The sequence below is a fragment of the Hoplias malabaricus genome, chromosome 9 (assembly GCF_029633855.1).
Source record: "Hoplias malabaricus isolate fHopMal1 chromosome 9, fHopMal1.hap1, whole genome shotgun sequence".
NCBI lineage: Eukaryota > Metazoa > Chordata > Actinopteri > Characiformes > Erythrinidae > Hoplias > Hoplias malabaricus.
This window is the reverse complement of record NC_089808.1, coordinates 19,309,608-19,332,670: the sequence shown is the minus strand read 5'-3', so window position 1 is coordinate 19,332,670 and position 23,063 is coordinate 19,309,608. Positions and strand designations below refer to the sequence as shown.

The following is a 23,063-nucleotide window of genomic DNA, read 5'->3' as shown; positions in this document are numbered from 1 at the left end:
CTTAAGCCTTCCTAACATAGCCTATTGGGCTATGTTGACACTTCTTCTGGTTAAAACAGTTTGAATTATAAAATTTCTTCATTATATTTGACTCAAGGTTGTTGTTTTGCTCAGTTGATCAGTACTATCATCACTGATAAATTTAGGTTTGCTAATACTGCTTGTGCTTGAGCTGATCTTAAGTCCACTAGTATTTGTAAGGGTAATAAAAGCAGTGTTGCCACTGATCCTCTCACTTTTGGAAAACCGATATCTGTTCATGTTCTCCCAAGTAAGTAATTTTTTTGCATTTGTTTCTTGAAATCATAATGAAAAATTTGTTTTGAGAGAATTTGCTCACAAGACATATTTGTAATAGGCTGCTTGCAACAGATTGAAACAGTACTAGTTGTTCTCATTCAGCTGTGGACGTTCTAGGCTAGGAAAAGAGGACTGCCAATGACTGGATTTAGGTTATTAGCTATTTTGTAGCCTGTTGCCTGATCAAATACTTAATGAGTAAATTTTAAGTGAAAAGTAAAAATCGCACTCATCAAAGAGAGGTATTTTCTGGAGTGCTCAAATTTAGAACTTAATGGGTAATATGGGTAAAAGCTAATTAATTATGCCTTGTTTTGATATCATACAGGTTTCAAATGTATGAAATTTGTACTCATCATTTGTATCAGTACAGTACAATGTGTAAAGTGTAAATAGTGTAAATTATCACTGGTTAAGTGCTGTCTTTTTAGAGCTCAAGTCCATGTAGTTATTGTTATGTTCAGGCACAACCTGAATGCAGCAATAATGCCAAAAATTACTTTTCAACAGAAGCAAAAAAACACCTTCAACTTGTAGCAAACGTTAAGATGAAGTATTTTATATCAAACCATTTTGGACCATTTTTTTTAGTCCATTCATGAAATGTTCACACAGTGTAAAGAGAAATTGTTATTTTCTTATCATACAAAAAAGAAAAAAAAGTAAAACAGCAATATTGCACATGCAATTTTTTTTTGGACTGTGATTTTTTTTAAAATAACTTTTGAGGTATAATTGTGTTATATTGGGTGTATATAGAATTGCATTCCTAATAATTATAGAATTAATTTGTGAAGACAATTGCTGGGCTTATGCAGTTGTTCCAGAGCATTACATTTCAGTGAATGTACATATTTCATTATTTGGGGGGCACAAGTTAACATTTGAGTCCATAGTTGGGTGCTTCTTAATGTATCTGAATTCAGTAACTGAATAAGAATTTGGTTTTGAAAAATATTTGTTTTTTTATTATTATTTTCATAGAGTTCGTAATAATGCTACTAGTTAGTCATCTGTAATAGAAGTAGTATAAAATGCATTACCAGATCAAATTTAAACTTAAGTTAGTAAGGTCATACAGTGAATTGCAAAACAGATTACAGTCCAATACTTATTTAAAACTTTTTTACAGTACGACGGAGTAGTATTATGTCAATTACTTTACAATATTACATTTTTTACAACCTCAAATATGTTATTTGCTATTTAATATATTTGACAGTCATACTTTTGCAGTAATAAATAAAATCTTAGGTAATATATTTCAGGCATAATTCAATTCTCATGTCAAGAGTCCATGTTCTGCAAAGTGATGATCTATAATGTTATTATAATATTTTGAGCAACTAACCCATGTGTCTACTGATCTTAAAAGTGGTTTTATGGGTAATGCTGATAATGTAAAAAAGTGCTTGAAGGTTTTCTTTACCTAGTATTTTGCCTTTGTTCCTCCCTGCTATGAAAAAGCATTTAAAAATAAATATTTGGCCAAGACCCAATCTGAATTCTATTGGAAACTATGTCTCCAGCATCAGGCAGTATATTCATACTCTATTATATTCAGTAACTTTCTGTGATTTAGAGACACTAAACTTTTCATAGATCGACATCAGTATATTTCCCTTTTCTCGTGGGCTAAACTCTTTTTTTATTGTGGATAGGAAAAAGACTCTGCTTATAACTTTTTTTTATGTTTAATACTTGCAAATAATTGGTACTGTCATATGCTTATTAGTAAATGTTCATGAAATATGCATAATCAACATATAAACAGGCCATTACAGGTGCAGATTTATATTGAAAACATGAATTAATACATTACTATGAAATACTTCATGTTATCATGCTAAAATTAAAATGTAATGTATTATTTTCAGGGAATACACATCATATACATTCAAAAATTCAAAAATCACATTACATCAATATTACTCCCTTAATCAGTGTATACTTCATGATAGGATCTATGATAAGAAGATATAATAATGAAGTCAATGTGAATTTATGAAGTACTCAATATACATAATATTATATATTTCAATTATATTTTATACTAGTTATACATTAATGAAAATATTTGATAGACGTTTCAGTAAGAATGTGCCATATAATTTACTGATAGTAAATATGCCATGAATGTAGTTGCTGTAAAGCATTACCAAGTATATTTATTAACTGGAGTAATATGAGTAGCTTTTGGAGGTTTAAAATACTTATATACAAGTGATGTCAACTCTTTGGTCAACTTTTCAGTGCTGTAAGAAATAGATATTTAGATGAAAATTTGTAGTATAGACATTTTGTCAAAAAATGAATTAACACCCATTTTAATATGTCTTTAAGTGTATATATACATAGAGCTAAAGTGACCATAGATATGTATGACTAATGATGCTTTTGGAGTCATGAAAGCATAAAATTAGAAACAAAGTACAAACAAAACTGTTGAATGCATATCCATGAAGCCCGAAATCAAAATGTTATAAAATTAAATTACAGTTGCTTAATTTCACTGCTTTTACAAACCCTGCTTTTGGAAAAGTTGTGATTTTGTGTAAAATGCAACATAAAAAAAGTCTCTATGTTTGGTTCATTCTCGTTAACATTTATGCAACTGACAAATGAACAAAGAAAATGTTTATAAAATGTTCACTGTCCAACTTATTGTATTTTATAACTATAAACACATTTTAGGTGTAATGACTGCGACACCCTCCAGAAAAGTTGGGAGATTTTTCATATATATATTCATTGTTTTATATCACATTTTAAATGGCAACCGAGGATATAAATTCTTGCAGTTCTGCGAAAAAAGTGGAAATGTTGCCCATTCTTGCTTGATACAAGACTTGTATCTGTATCTTGTATCGTGTTACGACGTTTACGACGCAAAACCACTTAAGTCGAAACAAGGCTTTATACAGTAAATGGGAGATGTGTCGTAACCACGAAATATTGTAACTCGGGACTGACGTAACTCGAGGACCTCCTGTATATGCCTCCATCTCAGTGGTGCCTTCACACTTATGTAAAACACACATGTAAAACACGAAGATGCGGCTCAATACCATGATATATGTTGAATTTAGCACCTATAGCTGATAACTATGAAAACTTTGGCACAGCACACATTTCTCCTTTCTTTCGAATCATCTGAGATGAGCTTGGGCCTAAAGAACTCTACAGCATTTATGCAAAGTATGGATGTGTGGCTTTCTCATTGTAAAATACATTTAAAGATATAATTTCTTGATGCAGTGGTGGACTTTGTTAATGGATTATGTTTCCAAAGTACCTCAATCTCTGTGACTTGACTGAGTAGCAGGATAGCTTGTCATGCAGTAAACTAGATGATGGAAAATTTCCGTAAGGACGTAGGAGCATTATTGAGGTCAGGTATTGATGTTAAATGATTAGTTCTGGATAGAACACTCAAATACATCCTGTCTGACATTTTCATATTCATCGTCTGAGGGTCTGTCCTATCGTCAAAAAAATAGGGTAATAGAATGCTAATTACCAGCATGTAATTTGTCATGTATTCACTGATAAAACAGAATAAAAAGTAATAAAAAGTAATAAAAATCAACTGAGGGTAACTGAGACTACATATATCAGTCAAATTCATTGGGTTGTAACTTTTGTTGAAACATTGCAACATATGTTTGTTACTAGACAATGTTTCTGGACAAGTAATGTTAGTACCCCCATTAGGTTTAGTAGGAAGGGGTGTATGTATCTTGATAAATTCCAAATATTCGGACCCAGCAACTACTTAGCTATTAAAGTGCAGTCTCTGAAAAAGGACGCACTCAACACAGAAAAGCATTGATCGATAGGATGTTATGTTCTGGAGCATGGCCTTAGCTTAAAGTGACCATGTTCAATAGCAATATCACATCCTGAGCACTGGGCTGTGGAGCAATGGGAAGGCATTCCCTGGAGAGATGGAGTAACCTCGAAGATCTCTGAGTGAAAGGGAGTGGTTTTCATAATCCAGAATAAAGCTTTAACAATGAAAAATTTTAGGCATTAACATTAGTATAAATAGCTATAAAAATAAAATGCATATATATTTATTAAGAAATAAATTAGGATTAGGGTTAAACATTGCAGTGGGTACATGGCTGAATTTTTTTTTTTTAATTCTGACCTTATATTCTTTCTATTAAGTCTTTTCCTTATTTTCCAGAGGATGGAACACCTAATTCTCCACCCACTCTGTCAATCCTGGCTCCTGTGGATAAAACTAATGGACTGGACGTGTGCCTGGCTGCAGGATTCTATCCAAAAGATGGGGAAATGACCCTGATCAATAAGGGTAATGCCCAGGAATCTGTCAGCGTTGGCAATGCCACACTGTCCAAAACCAGCACGTATTACTATGCAGCGTTTTCTAAAGACATGGACAAAATGGACAAATGCAATTTCATGGGAAAAGAGGCAAAAGCTGGAAATGAAAATGGTTAGTATCTCTCCCATCTTTTTTCTTAGCTTCTGAAGTGAGTCATTGCAGTCATGACCCAAAATATTGGCCCCACTGCCCATTGCAATTATAAATGGTTAGGTATTCATGTATATTTATATTGCTTGTATTTAAAAAATGCACCTTCAATTTAATATTTGTTAACACATCCTCTTTGGAAACAAAAATGTAAATCAAAATACAAAAAAAAAGTCATTTACTGTAACTGTTTATCATGTGCCTTGCGCCCAGTGATTCCAGGTAGGCTCTGGACCCACCGTGACCCTGAACTGGATAAGCGGTTACAGACAATGAATGAACGAATTAATGTTTATCATGTTCATACACCTCTGTAGTTAAATTTTAGACAACACTTTGTTTGTAAACTACTTCTCGCAACTGTTCTTCTGAGATATCTACACTGGTGTTTCATGGAATTTAGAAATAGACTCATTGACTTATTAAGACCTATAACCTCTTATATAATAAGATATTGGGCTATGACCATAGGTAGAATATGTGATTTGTTTCATAAATATATTTGTACGTATAAATATGTTTTTATATTTTTTCAGTCAAGGTAAAACCACAACCTAATTGTGATCCCCCAGCTGGAAGCATACAAACTAATCAGACCCAAGATGTCAATTCGGGTAAGTACAGACTATGTGTTACTAAGAATGGTTGTTTGATATAGCTTGGACATGCCTGGCCAAACTCAGTGTTTATTTTCGGAGTGCAAAACTGTAAAAGCCAATATATTATTAAAATGTAACTAAATGTACTAAATATCTAAAATGTACCATATAATTGCCCTCCAATTCTTATAAATATTAGTTGATTTGCAGAAGAAATATATAAACACAACCTTTAAGAAAGCTGTTTATGAAATTATTTTTTAAATATTTTTTTAATTTTAATTTACAATTTATGAAATATATGATATTTAGTAACAAAAACAGTCCTCATACATTACATTCCACAAAAATGTGCGGGACGTGCACTTAAATATTTGACTATGTAATTATGTGTAATTATTTGACTGTAGATAACTTCTCATAGCATTTCACAGTCCAGTCCATACCATTAGATCTCATAACGTTTTCTTATTTTGTAGAAGATCCTAAAGGAAACTACATGTCCTTGCTTGTGACCGGTCTTCGTCTTCTGTTGGCTAAAGCTGTTGCAGTAAATGTGATGATGACAGTTAAAGCATTCATTGCCTAAAGTTAAAATGTTTCTGAAATGCCCATAACTTCTTGTTAGGGTGTTTTTTAATCCTTGCTTGCCAATATCGAATCAACCTTGTTGGAAGACAATATTACTGGTTGAGAATTCCAAGTATATCAAAGCTTATGTGCAAATACACATTTTCAGTTTTGTATTTTACATGTATTTTCACAAAGTATTTTTTCATGTCATATATTTTGATAAGTCTTCAGAGTGTAGTATTTTTAAAACTTTAGGCAACGTACTTGTGTGAGAAATGACTAATGAGTATGCTTACGCTAGCTTTCATGTTTGGCATAATTTTATTATAACATTATTTCATACTAACAGCACTTCACAGACTGTAAAGTTCCTTACAAATTCAGTCATCGTACAGAGTTAGTTATGGGTCAAAATTAGTGTACAACAAGATTGGCTTTCTATGATTTCAATGTTTTAAACACCAGTGTATTTTCTAAAATATAATGCTTTATTTCATTTTTTTTCTCTTTTTAATAATGGTATGAACCATTTGAATTCCATGGTCAGGTTATATTTGTAACCTGATATTTTTTTCTTGAATGAAAAAACGTAAACCATCCTCAGTATCCACAACCGAATATAACATACATTTTTAATACAAAATTTAATTGCTGAGAATAAAATGTGGCATAATTGACATTAAATATGGAAGTGACATTTTCTACTTCTCTTTGTGGAGAAAGTCCACTTAATTTTAATTGGAAATGTAATACTTTTTGGGGAGAAATAGTATCATAATAATATAATTTATACATGTGCCTTTGATTTTAAACACATCTTTTTTTTCTTCACTTTTTTATGTATATGGATTTGCCATAACATTATTATCATTATCTTGTTTCTACACTCATTGTCCATTATCTCAGCTCCACTTACCATAGAGGAGCCCTTGGTATTTGTACAATTACAGACTATAATATATCTGTTGCTCTGCATACATTGTTTGCTTCCTTTAACCCTGTTCTTCAGTGGTCAGGACCGCCAAAACACAGAACAGGTATGATTTTGATCATTCTCAGTGCTGCAGTGACACTGACATGGGGATGATCTGTTAATGTGTGCTGTATTGGTATGAGAAGATCAGACACAGCAGTGCTACTCGAATTTTTATACACTGTACCCACTGACTCTCCTCTCTATTAGATGTAACACTTGTTGGTCCAACTTGTAGATATAAAATCAGAGACAACGCTTGTATGTTGCTGCACAGTGTGTGTTGGTCATCCTCTAGCCCTTCATCAGTGGGCACAGGATACTGTTGCTGGATATTTTTGGTTGGTGGACTATTCTCAGTCCAGCAGTGACACTGAGGGCTTTAAAAACTATAGAAGCACTGCTGTGTCTAATCCACGCTTAAGTGTCAGTGCCAGTAGAGCAACAGATGAAAAAAGTGTCTATAAAAGAGCCAGTGAGTGTAGAAAAAAGGAGGTAGTGTTATTTGTTATTCGTTTAATAGAAATAAATATATAGTACAATAATTCTGATCTTTGGTGTGCTTTTGTATGATATATAGCTTGCTAAAATTCTTTTTTGCTTTTTAAACATGTAAATCATTAATTACAGCTACAATAAAATGTACTCTACATATAAGAATGCAGTTTTGAGAGTGGGTGTTTTAACCACAGGTTTAACAGCACATAACTGATAACAGCTTAGTGAAAACCTCAGATAATTATCTGCTGCACATGCAAGGAAATGTGCAGGCTAGAACTGAAAAACAGTTTTTTTGTGTGTGTGTACGCTTCTGTTAATAAATAAATAAAAACGAAAAGTTTATTTCATAGCACCAAATGGCTTTAATGTTACTAACAAACACTTTAGGGTATTAATAACAGGTACTTGAGAATGTTGCACAAAGGATTAGAAGTGCAAGAATATATTTGCATAGTAGAACATTGCAGAAAGTGTCAATTCCCACAAATGAAAAATTGTTTTCTTATAAGGAATGAGCAGTTGTTTGGTTGTCTTTCTCACCAAGACAGTGCTTACACTGCAAAGACCACAAAGACGTTGCTTATCCCAAACAACTACTATGTTACATTGGGTGACTGTAATGTTAGGGGTCATGCTAATGGACAGAAACCTGGAAACAGAATTCACATTGTGGATATTTTTTAAATGCCAAATCCGTCACCTTTTTAAAAACTGTAAATAGTCCATTAAAATACTTCATTTTGCACCAAAGATCCTTTGTGGGGGACATGCTTTGTCTATTAAATGCTAGTTTAGAAAATACAAAAAATAATGTATTCTTAATTTATAAGGTATATCTAATGTATATTAATGTATATCTTATATCTAATAATGGAAGCTACTCTATAAAACAAAATGAAAACTATGTAATAATCACCAGAAAATATCATATATATTTTCCTAATTATAATATCCTAAAATTTAGCGTTTATAACTTCTTATATTACAAAGAATTTATTTTTATCATGTTTATTTACATTAATGAGATGTAAGATATAATCTTCCTTAAGATTATAGATCAAAAATATTGTAAAAACAAAGAAAAAGAAAAAAGGTTAAGAAAGAGCTGGGTAACAAAGTGGATTTTTTTCTATTTTTTTAATGTATATATTAAGCAGTTTCATTCAGAATGGGATTTGAAATAGTTTGTCCCAAAGGAACATAAAGAGTGGTCTTGATAAGAACAGAATGTGTAATAGTTTAATAGAGTTTAAAATGTCCCTCATAAAACATCACCTAAAATACCCACAGATATGTAGCTTGTAAAATGAGACATTTTTAAAGTATTAAATAATTATCAACGTTACAATAGTTACAGCTTATATTTCTAGCATAAAGGGTAATGTTTTAGGATGCAGAACAGTCCAGTTCACACAAAACTAAGGTTAATATATATATATATATATATATATATATATATATATATATATATATATATATATATATATATAGTTTGTAAATTAATGAAATATTTTGTGTATTATTCTTTCCTTAAACCTTAATAATCAACAATGAATACAAGACTTTATATATACAGGGGTTGGACAATTAAACTGAAACACCTGTCATTTTAGTGTGGGAGGTTTCATGGCTAAATTGGACCAGTCTGGTGTCCAATCTTCATTAACTGCACATTGCACCAGTAAGAGCAGAGTGTGAAGGTTCAGTTAGCAGGGTAAGAGCACGGTTTTGCTCAAAATATTGCAATGCACACAACATTATGGGTGACATACCAGCGTTCAAAAGAGGACAAATTGTTGGTGCACATCTTGCTGGCGCATCTGTGACCAAGACAGTAAGTCTTTGTGATGTATCAAGAGCCACGGTATCCAGGGTAATGTCAGCATACCACCAAGAAGGATGAAATACAGCCAACAGGATTAACTGTGGACACTAGAGGAAGCTGTCTGAAAGGGATGTTCGGGTGCTAACCCGGATTGTATCGAAAAAACATAAACCCACGGCTGCCCAAATCACAGCAGAATTAAATGTGCACCTCAGCTCTCCTGTTTCCACCAGAACTGTCCGTCGGGAGCTCCACAGGGTCAATATACATGGCCAGGCTGCTATAGCCAAACCTTTGGTCACTCACGCCAATGCCAAACTTCAGTTTCAATGGTGCAAGGAGTGCAAATCTTAGGCTGTGGACAATGTGAAACATGTATTGTTCTCTGATGAGTCCACCATTACTGTTTACTGAGTTACGGTGTGGAGAAGCCGCAAAGAAGGGCACCACCCAGACTGTTGCATGCCCAGAGTGAAGCATGTGGGTGGATCAGTGATGGTTTGGGCTGCCATATCAAGGCATTCCCTTGGCCCAATACTAGTGCTAGATGGGTGCGTCACTGCCAAGGACTACTGAAACATTCTGGAGGACCATGGGCATCCAATGGTTCAAACATTGTATCCTGAAGGCGGTGCCATGTATCAGGATGACAATGCACTAATACACACAGCAAGACTGGTGAAAGATTGGTTTGATGAACATAAAAGTGAAGTTGAACATCTCCCATATCCTGCACAGTCACCAGATCTAAATATTATTGAGCCACTTTGGGGTGTTTTGGAGGAGCGAGTCAGGAAACACTTTCCTCCACCAGCATCACGTAGTGACCTGGCCACTATCCTGCAAGAAAAATGGCTTAAAATCCCTCTGACCACTGTGCAGGACTTGTATATGTCATTCCCAATATATATAAATATATATAGCGGCAGGTAGTGTCGCAGTCACACAGCTCCAGGGACCTGGAGGTTGTGGGTTCGATTCCCGCTCCGGGTGACTGTCTGTGAGGAGTTGGTGTGTCTTCCCTGTGTCCGCGTGGGTTTCCTCCGGGTGCTCCGGTTTCCTCCCACAGGCCAAAAAACACACGTTGGTAGGTGGATTGGCGACTCAAAAGTGTCCATAGGTGTGAGTGTGTGAGTGAATGTGTGTGTTGCCCTGTGAAGGACTGGCGCCCCCTCCAGTGTGTATTCCCGCCTTACGCCCAATGATTCCAGGTAGGCTCTGGACCCACCGTGACCCTGAACTGGATAAGCGGTTACAGATAATGGATGGATGGATTTTGCATTCCTTGTTGATTGTTAAGGTTTATGGATACTCATGCAACTTTTAGAAAATTCTTGGAAAGAATAATACACAAAATAATTCATTAATTTACAAACTATGCTATTTACTTTTATTAATAATACATTGTATCATATAATTTATAAATGTAAGGCTAAGGTGCCCATCATGGATGATTGAACATTCGATCTTAAAATTAATTTTAGCAAATTTTCAAAAATCCTTTTGGTGCAGCATTTAAACTGTCTTCAAATACCTCAGCAGCCAGTTGGCAATAAGCCTTGTAATCCCCTCCAATTAGACTCTGTCATTAAATTACAGAAGTCCTGAAGGTGAAGCTGACTATAAAAGTTTAGTGTATGACCCTGAGACCGGAGGTTCTATAAATGCAACAACAAAAACTAAAAAAGGCATGCTCTGTAAATAAGCCCCAAATGTCCCTTTTAAATTTCATTGTTTTTTTTTTTTAGGTTCATGTCTTTTTTTGTTTGTTTGTTTGTTTGATACTGATACAAATCAAATTCCATAGCAAAACAGGAAGCAGGAAACAAGTATGTTCCTTTGAGGGCACACTTGTTAAATTACATAAGGACAATTTAGTAAAATTTTATTTTTTAGTAAATGTGAGGTGGTAATGTTAAAAACCATTATTAAATATCTATGTAAACGAAGACAGGATAAAAAAAAAACTAACTAACTAAAAATAATAATTCCTCATCCCAATATTTGGATGTAAACTAACCTCTTGCTTTAAGCTTTATTTTAACATTGCTGTACAGGGACACTTATTTTCTTGCTTTTCACAAGTTACTTGGTTTTTTAGGCATGATCAAAGAGATTTTGTATCTCAGGATACTTTACAGTGACACTATTTTTCTTAGCTTATTTAGCTGTTAATGTTAGATATAACATTAGGAAAAATGTGTCTGTTTAAAAGGAAGTGAAGTGGAATACTTTCTACCCGATGAGTTCTCACAGTGCCCCCTGCTGGCTCAGGACTTGATATACAGTATCACTAATAGAAACAATGGAGGGAATGAGCAAGTAAAGATGTGAGTTAAGGGCCTCTGCAGGACAACATTAGCACTTGCTCTCTGAAGAAAAGCACAAGGAAGCATCGGGGATTTTTCCACATATTTCACTGGAATAACCTACTTATGTGAATCAGAATTTTTATGTTACAATATTAATGTTCTAATATTGATCCACTCAGTTATAATAACTTATAAGCCTATTTGAAATTGTTAAAAGCAACTATTTATCAGACTAAGCAATTCTGGCTCAATCTATTAAAATCAAATCATCAGAGTGAGGTTAGTGAGTTTTATATAGTTTATATAGTTCATAGTTTTTATGCCAAAAGAAAAAAAAAAAACATGCCCAAACATGTCCGCTTTGAAACTACCATGATCCAAAGACAGCCTCAAATGGAATATTCAGGCAGACAGCTGTTATTATGTCATGAACCTAAAGAACCAATTGGGCTATGGATTAGCATAATGGAGAATGAGTGAATAAAGGTACATACACAGGGTAACAAGCTTCCTATGATCTATTGGAAAAAACGTTGGACAAGCAGGTGTCTACAGACTTTAATTCATATAGCGTATTATAGATTAGTGTTAAGAAGTGCTGTGAAACCATGACTTATGGGTGAATCAACTTACCAATTTTCCAATATAGAAGCTGTCACTTGGTCAATGTTTTGCTTTATCATGCGAGCCGAGAACTGAGTTAAGAGTGTGCGAGCTTACGCCACCTGACACTAGATGGCCCAGTGAGTATTCAGTAAACTTGGTTATCTTGCCATGCATCTCTGTCGTATTGCTGTTTTTTGTAGCATTGTAGCATTAAGTGTGCAGTGAGTAAGTGAACTTAAGCTATAGAGTAAGAAAAGAAAAACTCCCCTAAGCTCTTCCGCCAATCACCTCCACCTCTGCCAGCATCTTCCTCTGTGTTTCACAGTAAACACACTTAAATGGAACATGTTTATTTCATTACATTCTTTTTTCATTCATTTACATTCACAGTCTGTAACCACTTATCCAATTCAGGGTCGCAGTGGGTCAGGAGCCTACCCAGACTCAATGTGCGCAAGGCAAGAACACACCTTGGAGGGGGCGCCAGTCCTTCACAGGGCAACACACACTCACACATTCACACTTAGAGACACTTTTGAGTCACCAGTCCACCTACCAATGTGTGTATTTGGACCGTGGGAGGAAACCAGAGACCCCGGAGGAAACCCACATGGACACGGGGAGAACACAAGTCAAGGTATTACTGCGTTTATTAATGATTGTGTGGCATTTATGATGAAATGATGTACCTGTAATTTCAACACTCTCGTTTAATCTCATCCACTTACCCATTTTGATCCATTTCACGTTTGGGGTGGCAACACGGCAAGCAAAAGATCCTAAGCTTCTCTGTCCATTACAACTTCATCAACCTCTTCCAGGGGGATCCTAAATCTGTTCTCGGTTTAGCTGGGAGGGTCTACTCTGGCACGTCCTCCAAGTAGACATCCATATCAGATGTCCAAGCCACCTCATCATGATCCCTCTTCCCGTTTCTTATGAAGTAGACACCAATATACATAAAATCCTCTACATATGATAGATTTTTGCCCTTCTTTTTTACCCAAGACTGCTTAGAGTATGATGTTGAGTTCAATTAGCTCCCTCTGCTGGCTGTGGTGATTTTGCTTACAGATCTTTTGACCAGAAGGACTGGCGCCCCCTCCAGGGTGTGTTCCTGCCTTGCGCCCAATGGTTCCAGGTAGGCTCTGGACCCACCGCGACCCTGAATTGGACAAGCGGTTACAGATAATGAATTAATGAATGAATTAATCTTTTGACCAAAGTGACAACTCTGCCCCCAATTGAATTATTAGAGCACTGATATATTTAAAAATGTAAAAGAAAAATCTGGAGTAAGGTATGAGTAAGGATTTTGTTTAGGTCTGGATCAATCAAGGAGTTTCTCCCTGTGTTCTCCCTGTGTGCATGTGGGTTTCCACTGGGTGCTCCAAAAACACGCGATGGTAGATGGACTGGCGACTCTGAAAATTGTCTATAGGTGTGAGTGTTTACCTAGACACTGGAATGCATCACGTAGTAGTGCTGGTCCCAAAGCCTGGATAAATAAGGAGGGTTGTGTCAAGAATCCGGCGACCCCTGACAGGAGCAGCCAAAGGAAGAAGAGGTCTGGATCAAGAAAGCTTGGGAGGAACCAAGACACACAAGGAGACCCATCTTCCTCCGATCAAAATCCCTTATAGATTATTAATAAAAAGTCACAGTACCACTACATTATTCTGTTGATATGCTCAGGAAAATTATCTACCCTGTATAACAGATTAAGTACTTCTATTAAGAAGTGCACACAGACCTGAGAGACTCTGAAATCCTGGGATCCATCTTATTAAATGTAAATGTAAATTACATTAAATTAAATGTAATTACTGTACTTAAGTACTTTTTCATGCATCGGTACTTAAGTGTTTCCTTTTTTGTGACGTTTTACTTTAACTCCACTACACCTAAAAGTCAAATATCTTTCTTTTTTACTCGAATATATTATGAAAATCTGCAGTTACTTTGCAGTGGCTTATTTGTTAATAACACCGTAACGTGTCTGAACATATCTCCCTGCTCCTCTCAGCCCTCCACATGACACAGGGTGGCACTATTGCTAGGAGACGAATGAACACAGTAGCTACGCTAAGTGAAAATGTTTCTCTGCCCCAAAAACAATAATACCAAAGGCAGACTTCGTTGTTATCAACTGTTGTGCGAATTTGTGCATTATGATCTGTGTAGACGTGATGAGTTACATTTCTGGAGAGGTGCACATTAGGCTACACTGCCTACAGCATAGACTCAACATTCATTCATTTATTATCTTTAACCGCTTATCCTGTTCAGGGTCGCGGTGGGTCCAGAGCCTACCTGGAATCATTGGGCGCAAGGTGGGAATACACCCTGGAGGGGGCGCCAGTCCTTCACAGGGCAACACAGACACACACAGTCACTCACACCTACGGACACTTTCGAGTCGCCAATCCACCTACCAACTTGTGTTTTTGGGCTGTGGGAGGAAACCAAAGCACCTGGAGGAAACCCACGGGGAGAACACCTCACATACAGTCACCCGGAGCGGGAATCAAACCCACAACCTCCAGGTCCCAGGAGCTGTGCGCCACCGTCCCGCCATAGACTCAACAGAGAAACATAAATTGGGCTTAATACTCAGGAGACAGTGACCTCTGTTGGTTTGGAGGGGCAGCACCTTGGTTGTATTAGTCTTGTTACAAAAATTAGAATAGGACAAGAGAGCCGTAGTACATCACAGTGCTTTTATTTTTGACACTTAAGTCCATTTTGAAGATAAATACTTTTGTACCTCTACTGAAGTGAAGATCTACAATGAGGACTTCTACTTTTACTGAAGTAATATTTTACCTTGAGTATCTTATGCACAGCTAGTCCAAAGAAGCCCATTTCGGTTTATGGCTTTCTGTGACGTTTATACATACTCCATGTCCAGAAAATTTGGATATGTGATTTCACTGACCAACTTGATTGTGTTTTGTAAACCTAAACAAATTTAGAATCTGATGCCTGCAGCACACGTTTAAAAAATTAAAAGAAAACTCATGTCACTCTGTTCTGAATCATTGCTCTATAAATGACTGAATGTAAAAGACATAAAAGTAGCATACACCAAAGGCTCACACTTTGCAAGCAAAAATAGGTCATTGCTCATCACTTTTTGTGTCAACCAGTGCAAACTAAACATTTTTTAATTCAACATAGCAAAATTTTTAGGTTGTTCATCATCTGAAGTTCAAAATAGCATCAAAGGAGAGATATTTTGTCATCAGCATAATAATCAGATCTGAATAATCTAAATAGTTAGATCTGCAAGAGTTACAACAGAGTGAATTTGTAGCAATAGAGTGCAAACATTCGACTGGCCTGTCTGCAGTCCAGATCTGTATTCAATTGAAAATGTTTACCTTCATCATGTAGAGCAGATTGAGATAATGGCAACCACAGCTCTTGTACATAGTTGCAGAATTTGTAACAATAAATATCCCTCTCTTGGTTCCCAAATTACTGAAAAATATAATTTAAAGTAAAGATGAGGTACCCTAGTCTTAAACATGACTCCCAAATTTCTGGAAAAGGGATTTGTATTAACAGTGTGTGTATAACTGAACATCTGTGCCCATAATGAATGCACCTTGAATTAGCTGAATTCACAAGTTATAAAGACACCACAAAATACTCTGTTGACAAACGTAATTTTTATATGTTTATATTACAATTTTATTATTACTTTTGGTAAACTATTTTAGCCAGTGTTTCTCAGGTGCTAAACCTCAAGTAGTTGTTAGCTTCATTGTTAAATGTATTTAATTTTCTGTGTTTGTGTGATGCACTTTTATAACTGCCACTGTGTATGAAAGTTGATATACAAATAAGCTTGTTTTGTCTCACCTTTTGCAGGTGATCCTTGGATAACATGCTTGTTTGGTAGTAGAAACTGGGGCAGTAGGCCAGCAGCTTCTACATCAAGCAGACTGCTCATCAGCATTAGTCATTTCAAATTTTTCCCTGCTTGTAACTGCATGATCTTACTAGTAATGAGACCTCATTATGGAATGGAGCTGCAAAAATGTATTTATTTACATATCTAACTGCTGTTTGAGAAATAGGAGTACTAATCTTATGCAATACCTAAAAGTGCCAGTAACCAGGGGATCAAAGGCAGCTGATGTAAGTTTACCTTTAAACCAAATATTGTAGCTATTGGAGAATTCCACAACTTATATCTGAATTTTTGTAATTTTTAAATTGTACCTGCTTTTTTGTTTTGTGTAAACCTCATGATGAATAGAACACTAACAAATAATTTTTAAAAGACTTGGCAAATACTCAAGTTCCATTAAGTTCCATACAAAGAAGGTTTCTTCTTCTTCTGTAAAGTCACAAATTTGTTCTGAAAGTGAAGATACAATGTGATATTGGAGGTGTTTTACCTGCTTACCTGTTCAAACTGTTTTAGTAGATATGGCCTTTTAGTGGTTTATTTACATTTTAAACATGAAATCATGGTGTTCAATCAAAACAAAATATTGTCAATATAATCAGACTGTTTATTTGTTTCTGTGTTTGTTAATATCTTTGTGTACATCGGGTTCAGTTCTACCCCTTTACTCTTTACTCTAAGCAATTCCACCCCATACTACAAGACAATGTATAAGTCAAGAATACTTCATTATACATTTCTTGAAGGTACCTCGATCAAAAGATTAAGTATACTCCAATTCTGTATACTTAACAGTATAAATCAAGTATATCAATAGCACACTTGAATACGGTTTTTTATAATGTAAAGTAAAAACATACATGAAAACAACAACCAAATAAACAAACAAACAAAAAAACCCTAAGTATTTCTTTGTTAACTTTTATTCAGCTTCTCATTGTTATTCTGCATTGAGATGCAGGACAGTGTTTATGTACTAGTGTTCTTTACTGTGGTCGTCTGGTTCCAACTACAAGATCATATTTGGAGCTGGAACAAAACTACTAGTTCAGTCCAGTAAGTACATTTTATTGTTCACTTCTTATTCCTATGTGGGTGTGATGTATAATTTTTTTTAAAACAAAAATATTACATTATTATAAACATTTCTGTTGCATTACAGAAAGTGTGCATTTTACAAGTGCATTTTTACGGAAACCAAATATGAATTCAGTTCATGTTTTTCTGTCTATGTTTACATAGGGAATTTTGTCGCTTATAATAGCTTAAATTCACCTCTGTGGAAATATTTGGCTGCAATTGTTAGTAGGCACATGTCCTAAACTACAACTCCATTACAAGCCAATATTCATATGTATTCTTAAATTAATATTTGGCCATGGAACTTCTCATTGACAAATAAAAACAAAAAACAATTACACAAATAAGAACTTTAATTAGTGTTATTAGATGCCTATATACATATGTACAGAACATTTATAACTGAAACAAAATGTGTTTTTGATAACAAGAATTATTTTGTTATAAATTTCATAATGAAAAGAACATTAGAAATTGTCCAAAACAAGATAATCTTGTAACATTAACTTCTGATTACAATTCTGGAAATGAAGGTTTGTTTCAACATTGAGTCCTCAGTAAATAAAAATAGCCAATTAAAACAGCAATCCAATCTAAAATAAAATATTGATTAATTCTTCTGTGATATGCCTGCCATATGTAATCATGTTGTCGCAGTTATCAGTGAATTGATTCATAGCTAAGCTGAAACACAATTTGAAATGCTTCAGAAATAAAGCAATATATATATATATATATATATATATATATATATCAATCATTGCCTGAAAGGTTAGATGTAGTAAGACATTTTTGTTGTGGTTTGTACTTCTGTGTGACCAGAGGAAATGACAAGATCACTTTTGGAAGGGGAATTAAGGTAATTGTGGGATCATGTAATTTCATTATCATTTTCATGCTTATATATGCTATAATATAACTAAATGTGCTGAATAATTTGGAACAAAACTAATGGAAAACTTGAGGACTTCCTGATTAGTTTTAAAATACAAACGCTGAAGTACTCCAAATTGTTCTCTAATTACATTTAAGTTTTACATAATGCAGCTAGAATCAAAAAGACTTTGGGTTGTGTAATTATCCTTCACATATATAAATGGTGTGCACTTTTGTTATTAAACACGGGTACAGATATTGTATTAACAATTTCTAGAAATTCAGTATATACGCTTATATTCCCCAAAAAAGGCCAATTTTTGTTGTGGTCTGTACCACTGTGTGACTAGAAGTGAAAAGATCATATTTGGAAGTGGAATTAAAGTGACTGTGGTATCCCGTAAGTTCTTTACCAATTTCAAATCTCTGGATTAGAACTATGCATTTTACATTTAGTTTTAGAAAACAAACACAGAGTTATTCCAAATTTATCTATTTATTATATTTTAAATTTACATATCATAAACATTTTGGATTGTTAAATTAGCCTTCAAACATATAAATTGTATGCACTTATTAAACATATATACAGACTATTGACACCCTTGAATTCCAATATATTAAAATAAAAAACAAAGCAATTTCTAAAAAGTATTTTCTGTATTGGGTATGTAACATAATTTCCACTTAGAATATCAATATTTATTTCAAATATACATTTTACAAAACATATTTACAGCTAGAGGTAATATCAGTTTAACAGGTAAAAAAAAAGGTTTAACATCATATTACATTCACTGTCTCAGTACTTTTGGAATGATATATATAAATATTAAAATATTAGCATATTAGCAAATAAAAATAGTGATAACTATATTTAAATGTTCAGAAATAAAGGAAATATATTATGACATGGAAATACCAATTTTAATTATTATTGTTTTTCTTTATCTTTTTTTTTTTTTGCCAAGGCTATTTGTTAAAAGTGTAAAAGTGAATGAGAGTTTTTAGTCTTACCAAAACCTCTGTGTGAATACTGCTGGATTCAACAAAATTATATTTGGAAGCAGCATTAAACTCACAGTGGAGAGTTGTAAGTCCTAATTTTACAAAATGTTACATACAGACCTATAGAAAATAACAAACATTATTTTAAAACATGTAGTGGGTGAAGTATTCAAATGTATTGATACTATTAGCATAAAATATAAAATGTTAATTGATGCCAATTCAGTGGTAATCATACTCTTAATAACCTTCAAATTTATATGGAGAGTATTGCGCAAATTTACACTGTTAAAGAATATGTTAGTTAATACTTGAATTACACTAACGAATTTTTATCCATTCAAATATTAATATCTTTAAATTTTATATATGAGACATTTTTGCTGTGGTCTGTACCTCTGTGTGACTAGAGGAAATGAAAAGATCGTTTTTGGAAACGGAATTACCTTAATTGTGGGGTCACGTAAGTTCTTTACCACTTCCAAACTTAACGTTGATGTTCATTCAAAAACATCTATCTCTCTTTTTGTCAATTTTACTTTAGTACGTCAGGTAGTACGGCTCTTTTGGAAATACATATTTTTTATTGGTTACGACGGTTACGATATGCTATAAAATAACTGACATTTTGGCTTATAAGATTCCATTTTAACATTTTACATTCATACTTACATAATAAAAACCAAACGTTATTATAAAATTTGTAGTGGATGAAGTATTCAAAATAATGATTTTTTATAACCTTCAAATTTATATGGGGAGTACTTTTGCAATTAAATCTTTTGTTTAGGCAGCACATGTTTATTTAACAAAACAGAATTGTTATATATACAAAACATACATACATAAACATTTTTTATTGTACAGTTACATAGTGCTTGTACTGCTAACTTCATGTATATTGTTGAGATATATATTTTAATGTCTTTGTACAGTATTATTTAATATGAGAATTAGGCTTTATAGTGGGAAGAGCAGTGGTTAAAAAGTGATCTTTATGTAATTTACAATTTAAAAAAGCAATGTTAAATACTTTTAAGATCAGTAGCATAAAGAGGTTTGTGTTTTGAAGTATAGCAATGTGTGGATGCAGCTAGCGACAAAATATACTTTGGTAATGGAATTCAGCTTTATGTTAAAACAAGTAATTGTTTAATGTTTGTGTTTATATATCCATTCATTCATTAGAGATGGGCAATGTAATAGTAGTTTTAGAGAACATGTTAGTTAATACTTAAATTACACAAAAAATATTGTATCCATTCAAACATTATAACTAACTAATATACTGCATCATAATATAACTAATATACTGCATCATACATTATCAAACATAAAAACATCCATTAAATATATTGATACAATAATTATATTATTATTATTTCAAATACATGTAGTAATACTTTGGTAAAAAATTCAGATTCGTGTCTTACACAATTATTAGATGAGTGTTAATTGTCAGATGTAGTGAGACATTTTTGCTGTGGTCTGTTCCTCTGTGTGAAGAGTGGAAATTACAAAATCATATTTGGAAGTGGAATTAAAGTAAATGTGGGATCACGTACGTTTTTTAACATTCATGCTTATATATGCTATAATATAACTGTACGTTCTGAATTATTTGAAACAAAAGTAGTGGTAAACATGAGGACTTCCCATTTAGTTCTAAAATACAAATGCTGAAGTATTCCAACTTCTCCATATTATATTTAAATTTTACACAACGCAGGTAGAGTCAAAAAGATTTTGGATTCTAGAATTAGCCTTCATTACTTAACATAACCATCAATTACTAAGGCTTTTTGTTAAAAGCGAATGGTAGTTTTGAGTCTTGCCCAAACCTCTGTGTGAATACGGGTGGAAACATCAAAATTATATTTGGGAGCAGCATTAAGCTCACAGTGGAGACTTGTAAGCTTTAATTTTATATTTTACATACATACGTACAAAGAAAATAGCAAATATTTTTATAAAATCTGCAGTGAGTGAAGTATTTAAATGTGTCAAAAAAAATTATTAGAGTACTAGTATACTATTTAGAATTTAGCATTGATTAGCATTTAAATCATTTGTTTAGGCAGCACATATTTATTTATAACACACAGTAATAATATTTACACAATACACAAACATATACATATAAAGAAATCTAACTTCTAACATAGTGCTAACATCATGTATACTGTGGAGATATATGGTTTAATGTCTTTGTACAGTATTATTTAATATTAGAATTAGGCTTTATTGTGGGAAGAGCAGTGGGAAAAGATCTTTATGCAATTTTAAAAAACAAAACAAAACAATATTAAATACTTTCCAGATAAGTAGCATAAAGAAGTAGGTTTGTGTTATGAGGTAAAGCAATGTGTGAATACAGCGGGAAACAAAATATATTTTGGTAAAGGGATTCAGCTCTTTGTCGAAACAGGTAATTGTTTAATGTTCACGCTCATATGTGTATCCATGCATTCATTAGAGATGGGCAATATATTTTCACTATTATTGTGAAATATTTAGTACAGTGAACAAGAATATGTCAGTGTCAATACTTAAAATACGCAAACCAATACATTATCCTTTTAATTAGGCTATATTTAGGATGTCTTGCAAAGTATATGTTTACCATGGATTATTTGCACCTTAATATCTTAATATTGTGATACAATATATCTGCCATATCACCTATCACAGCCTTATGTATGTATGTTTCTTATGTAGGATAAAACATGTAAAATACATTTAATACACTAAAAATGTATCCTGATACCGTTTTAACAAAGAAATATCTGACAACTTGACAATTTCTGGAAATATATGGAGATTGCCAACATCTCAGAGAATAAAAACTAAATAATAATAATAAAAAAAGCATGAAACTGGATGACTCCGGTGAAATATTATGTCTTAAAATGAACAAAACATCAATTGTATTTATGTTTGCTATATTTGTATAGAGTCAGGCTGCATTAAATCAATTCAAAATAGAAAACTAAATCAATAAATATAAACAGCAGCAGTTTCGGAGAGATGAGGACAGTTTTTTTGGTGAGTAGTATTTGATGAGATGTACATTTCAGTGTGAATACAGCTGGAGCAACCAGGATCATATTTGGCAGGGCTACAAAGCTGACTGTGGAGTCTAGTAAGTTTTATTAAATACTAATTGTAAAACATTCTAAAATAGGTTTTAGTTGACATGTAAAACTTGATTTGTTAAAATCGCAGTTTTATTTATGAAATTGAGTCTACTGTAAAACAGTTGATTGTGTAGACATACACATTTAATGTATGGGGTTGACGTGATGTGTGACTCTTGGCACTAATGGCAAACTATTGTTTGGTCCTGGAATCAAGCTTCGCATTGGTACATGTGAGTTAAATTTTCACATCTTAATAATAAATTAGATTATATCATTAGAATAGTAATCTCAAAATGTCAGATGCTATTGTTGGCTTTGAGAATATACAGTTTATGAGATGAATGAGGTCAGTTACTATTCAGTAATAATATATTTGATATGCTTTATTTAAAGTTGTGATAGCAACTTAAATTTCTTTTCCAATTTTTATTAAGTTCTAAACTTAACTTACTTATTTAATACTCAAAAATTAATGTACAGCATGTTGGCTTAGTGGTTAGCACGTTCACCTCTCGGTGCTTGGATCTTGGGTTCAAGTCCCATCTGGGTGGAGTTTCCATGTTCTCCCTGTGTCTGCGTGGGTTTCGTCCCACAGTCCAAAAACATGGAGGTTAGCTGAATTGGCTTCTCTAATAACTGTCCTTGTATGTGAATGAATGTCTGTAAGTATGAGTGAATGTGTGTGCCCAGATATGTATTGGCGCGCTATCCTGGGTGAAACTCTAGTGCCCTCTAGTCCTACAGGTGGATGGTCATTCCTGGTTGAGAGTACGCTGTGTGCGTTTGGTTGCAGCTTCTCGCCAGTGTGTGTGTGGATGGAATGTTGTGTTGATTGTAGTAAAGTTTC

At 33.7% G+C, this 23,063-nt stretch overlaps 1 gene segment (V, D, J or C); it reads left to right on the top strand.

The window, feature by feature from the left end:
• Positions 1 to 222: 222 nt before the first annotated feature.
• LOC136707466 (T cell receptor alpha chain constant-like) overlaps positions 223 to 23,063 on the top strand; it is a 70,034-nt gene continuing 47,193 nt past the window's right edge. Inside the window, 3 exon segments of the C gene segment in view lie at positions 223 to 271; positions 4,493 to 4,765; positions 5,341 to 5,418. Coding sequence covers positions 4,603 to 4,765; positions 5,341 to 5,418 — 241 coding nt within the window.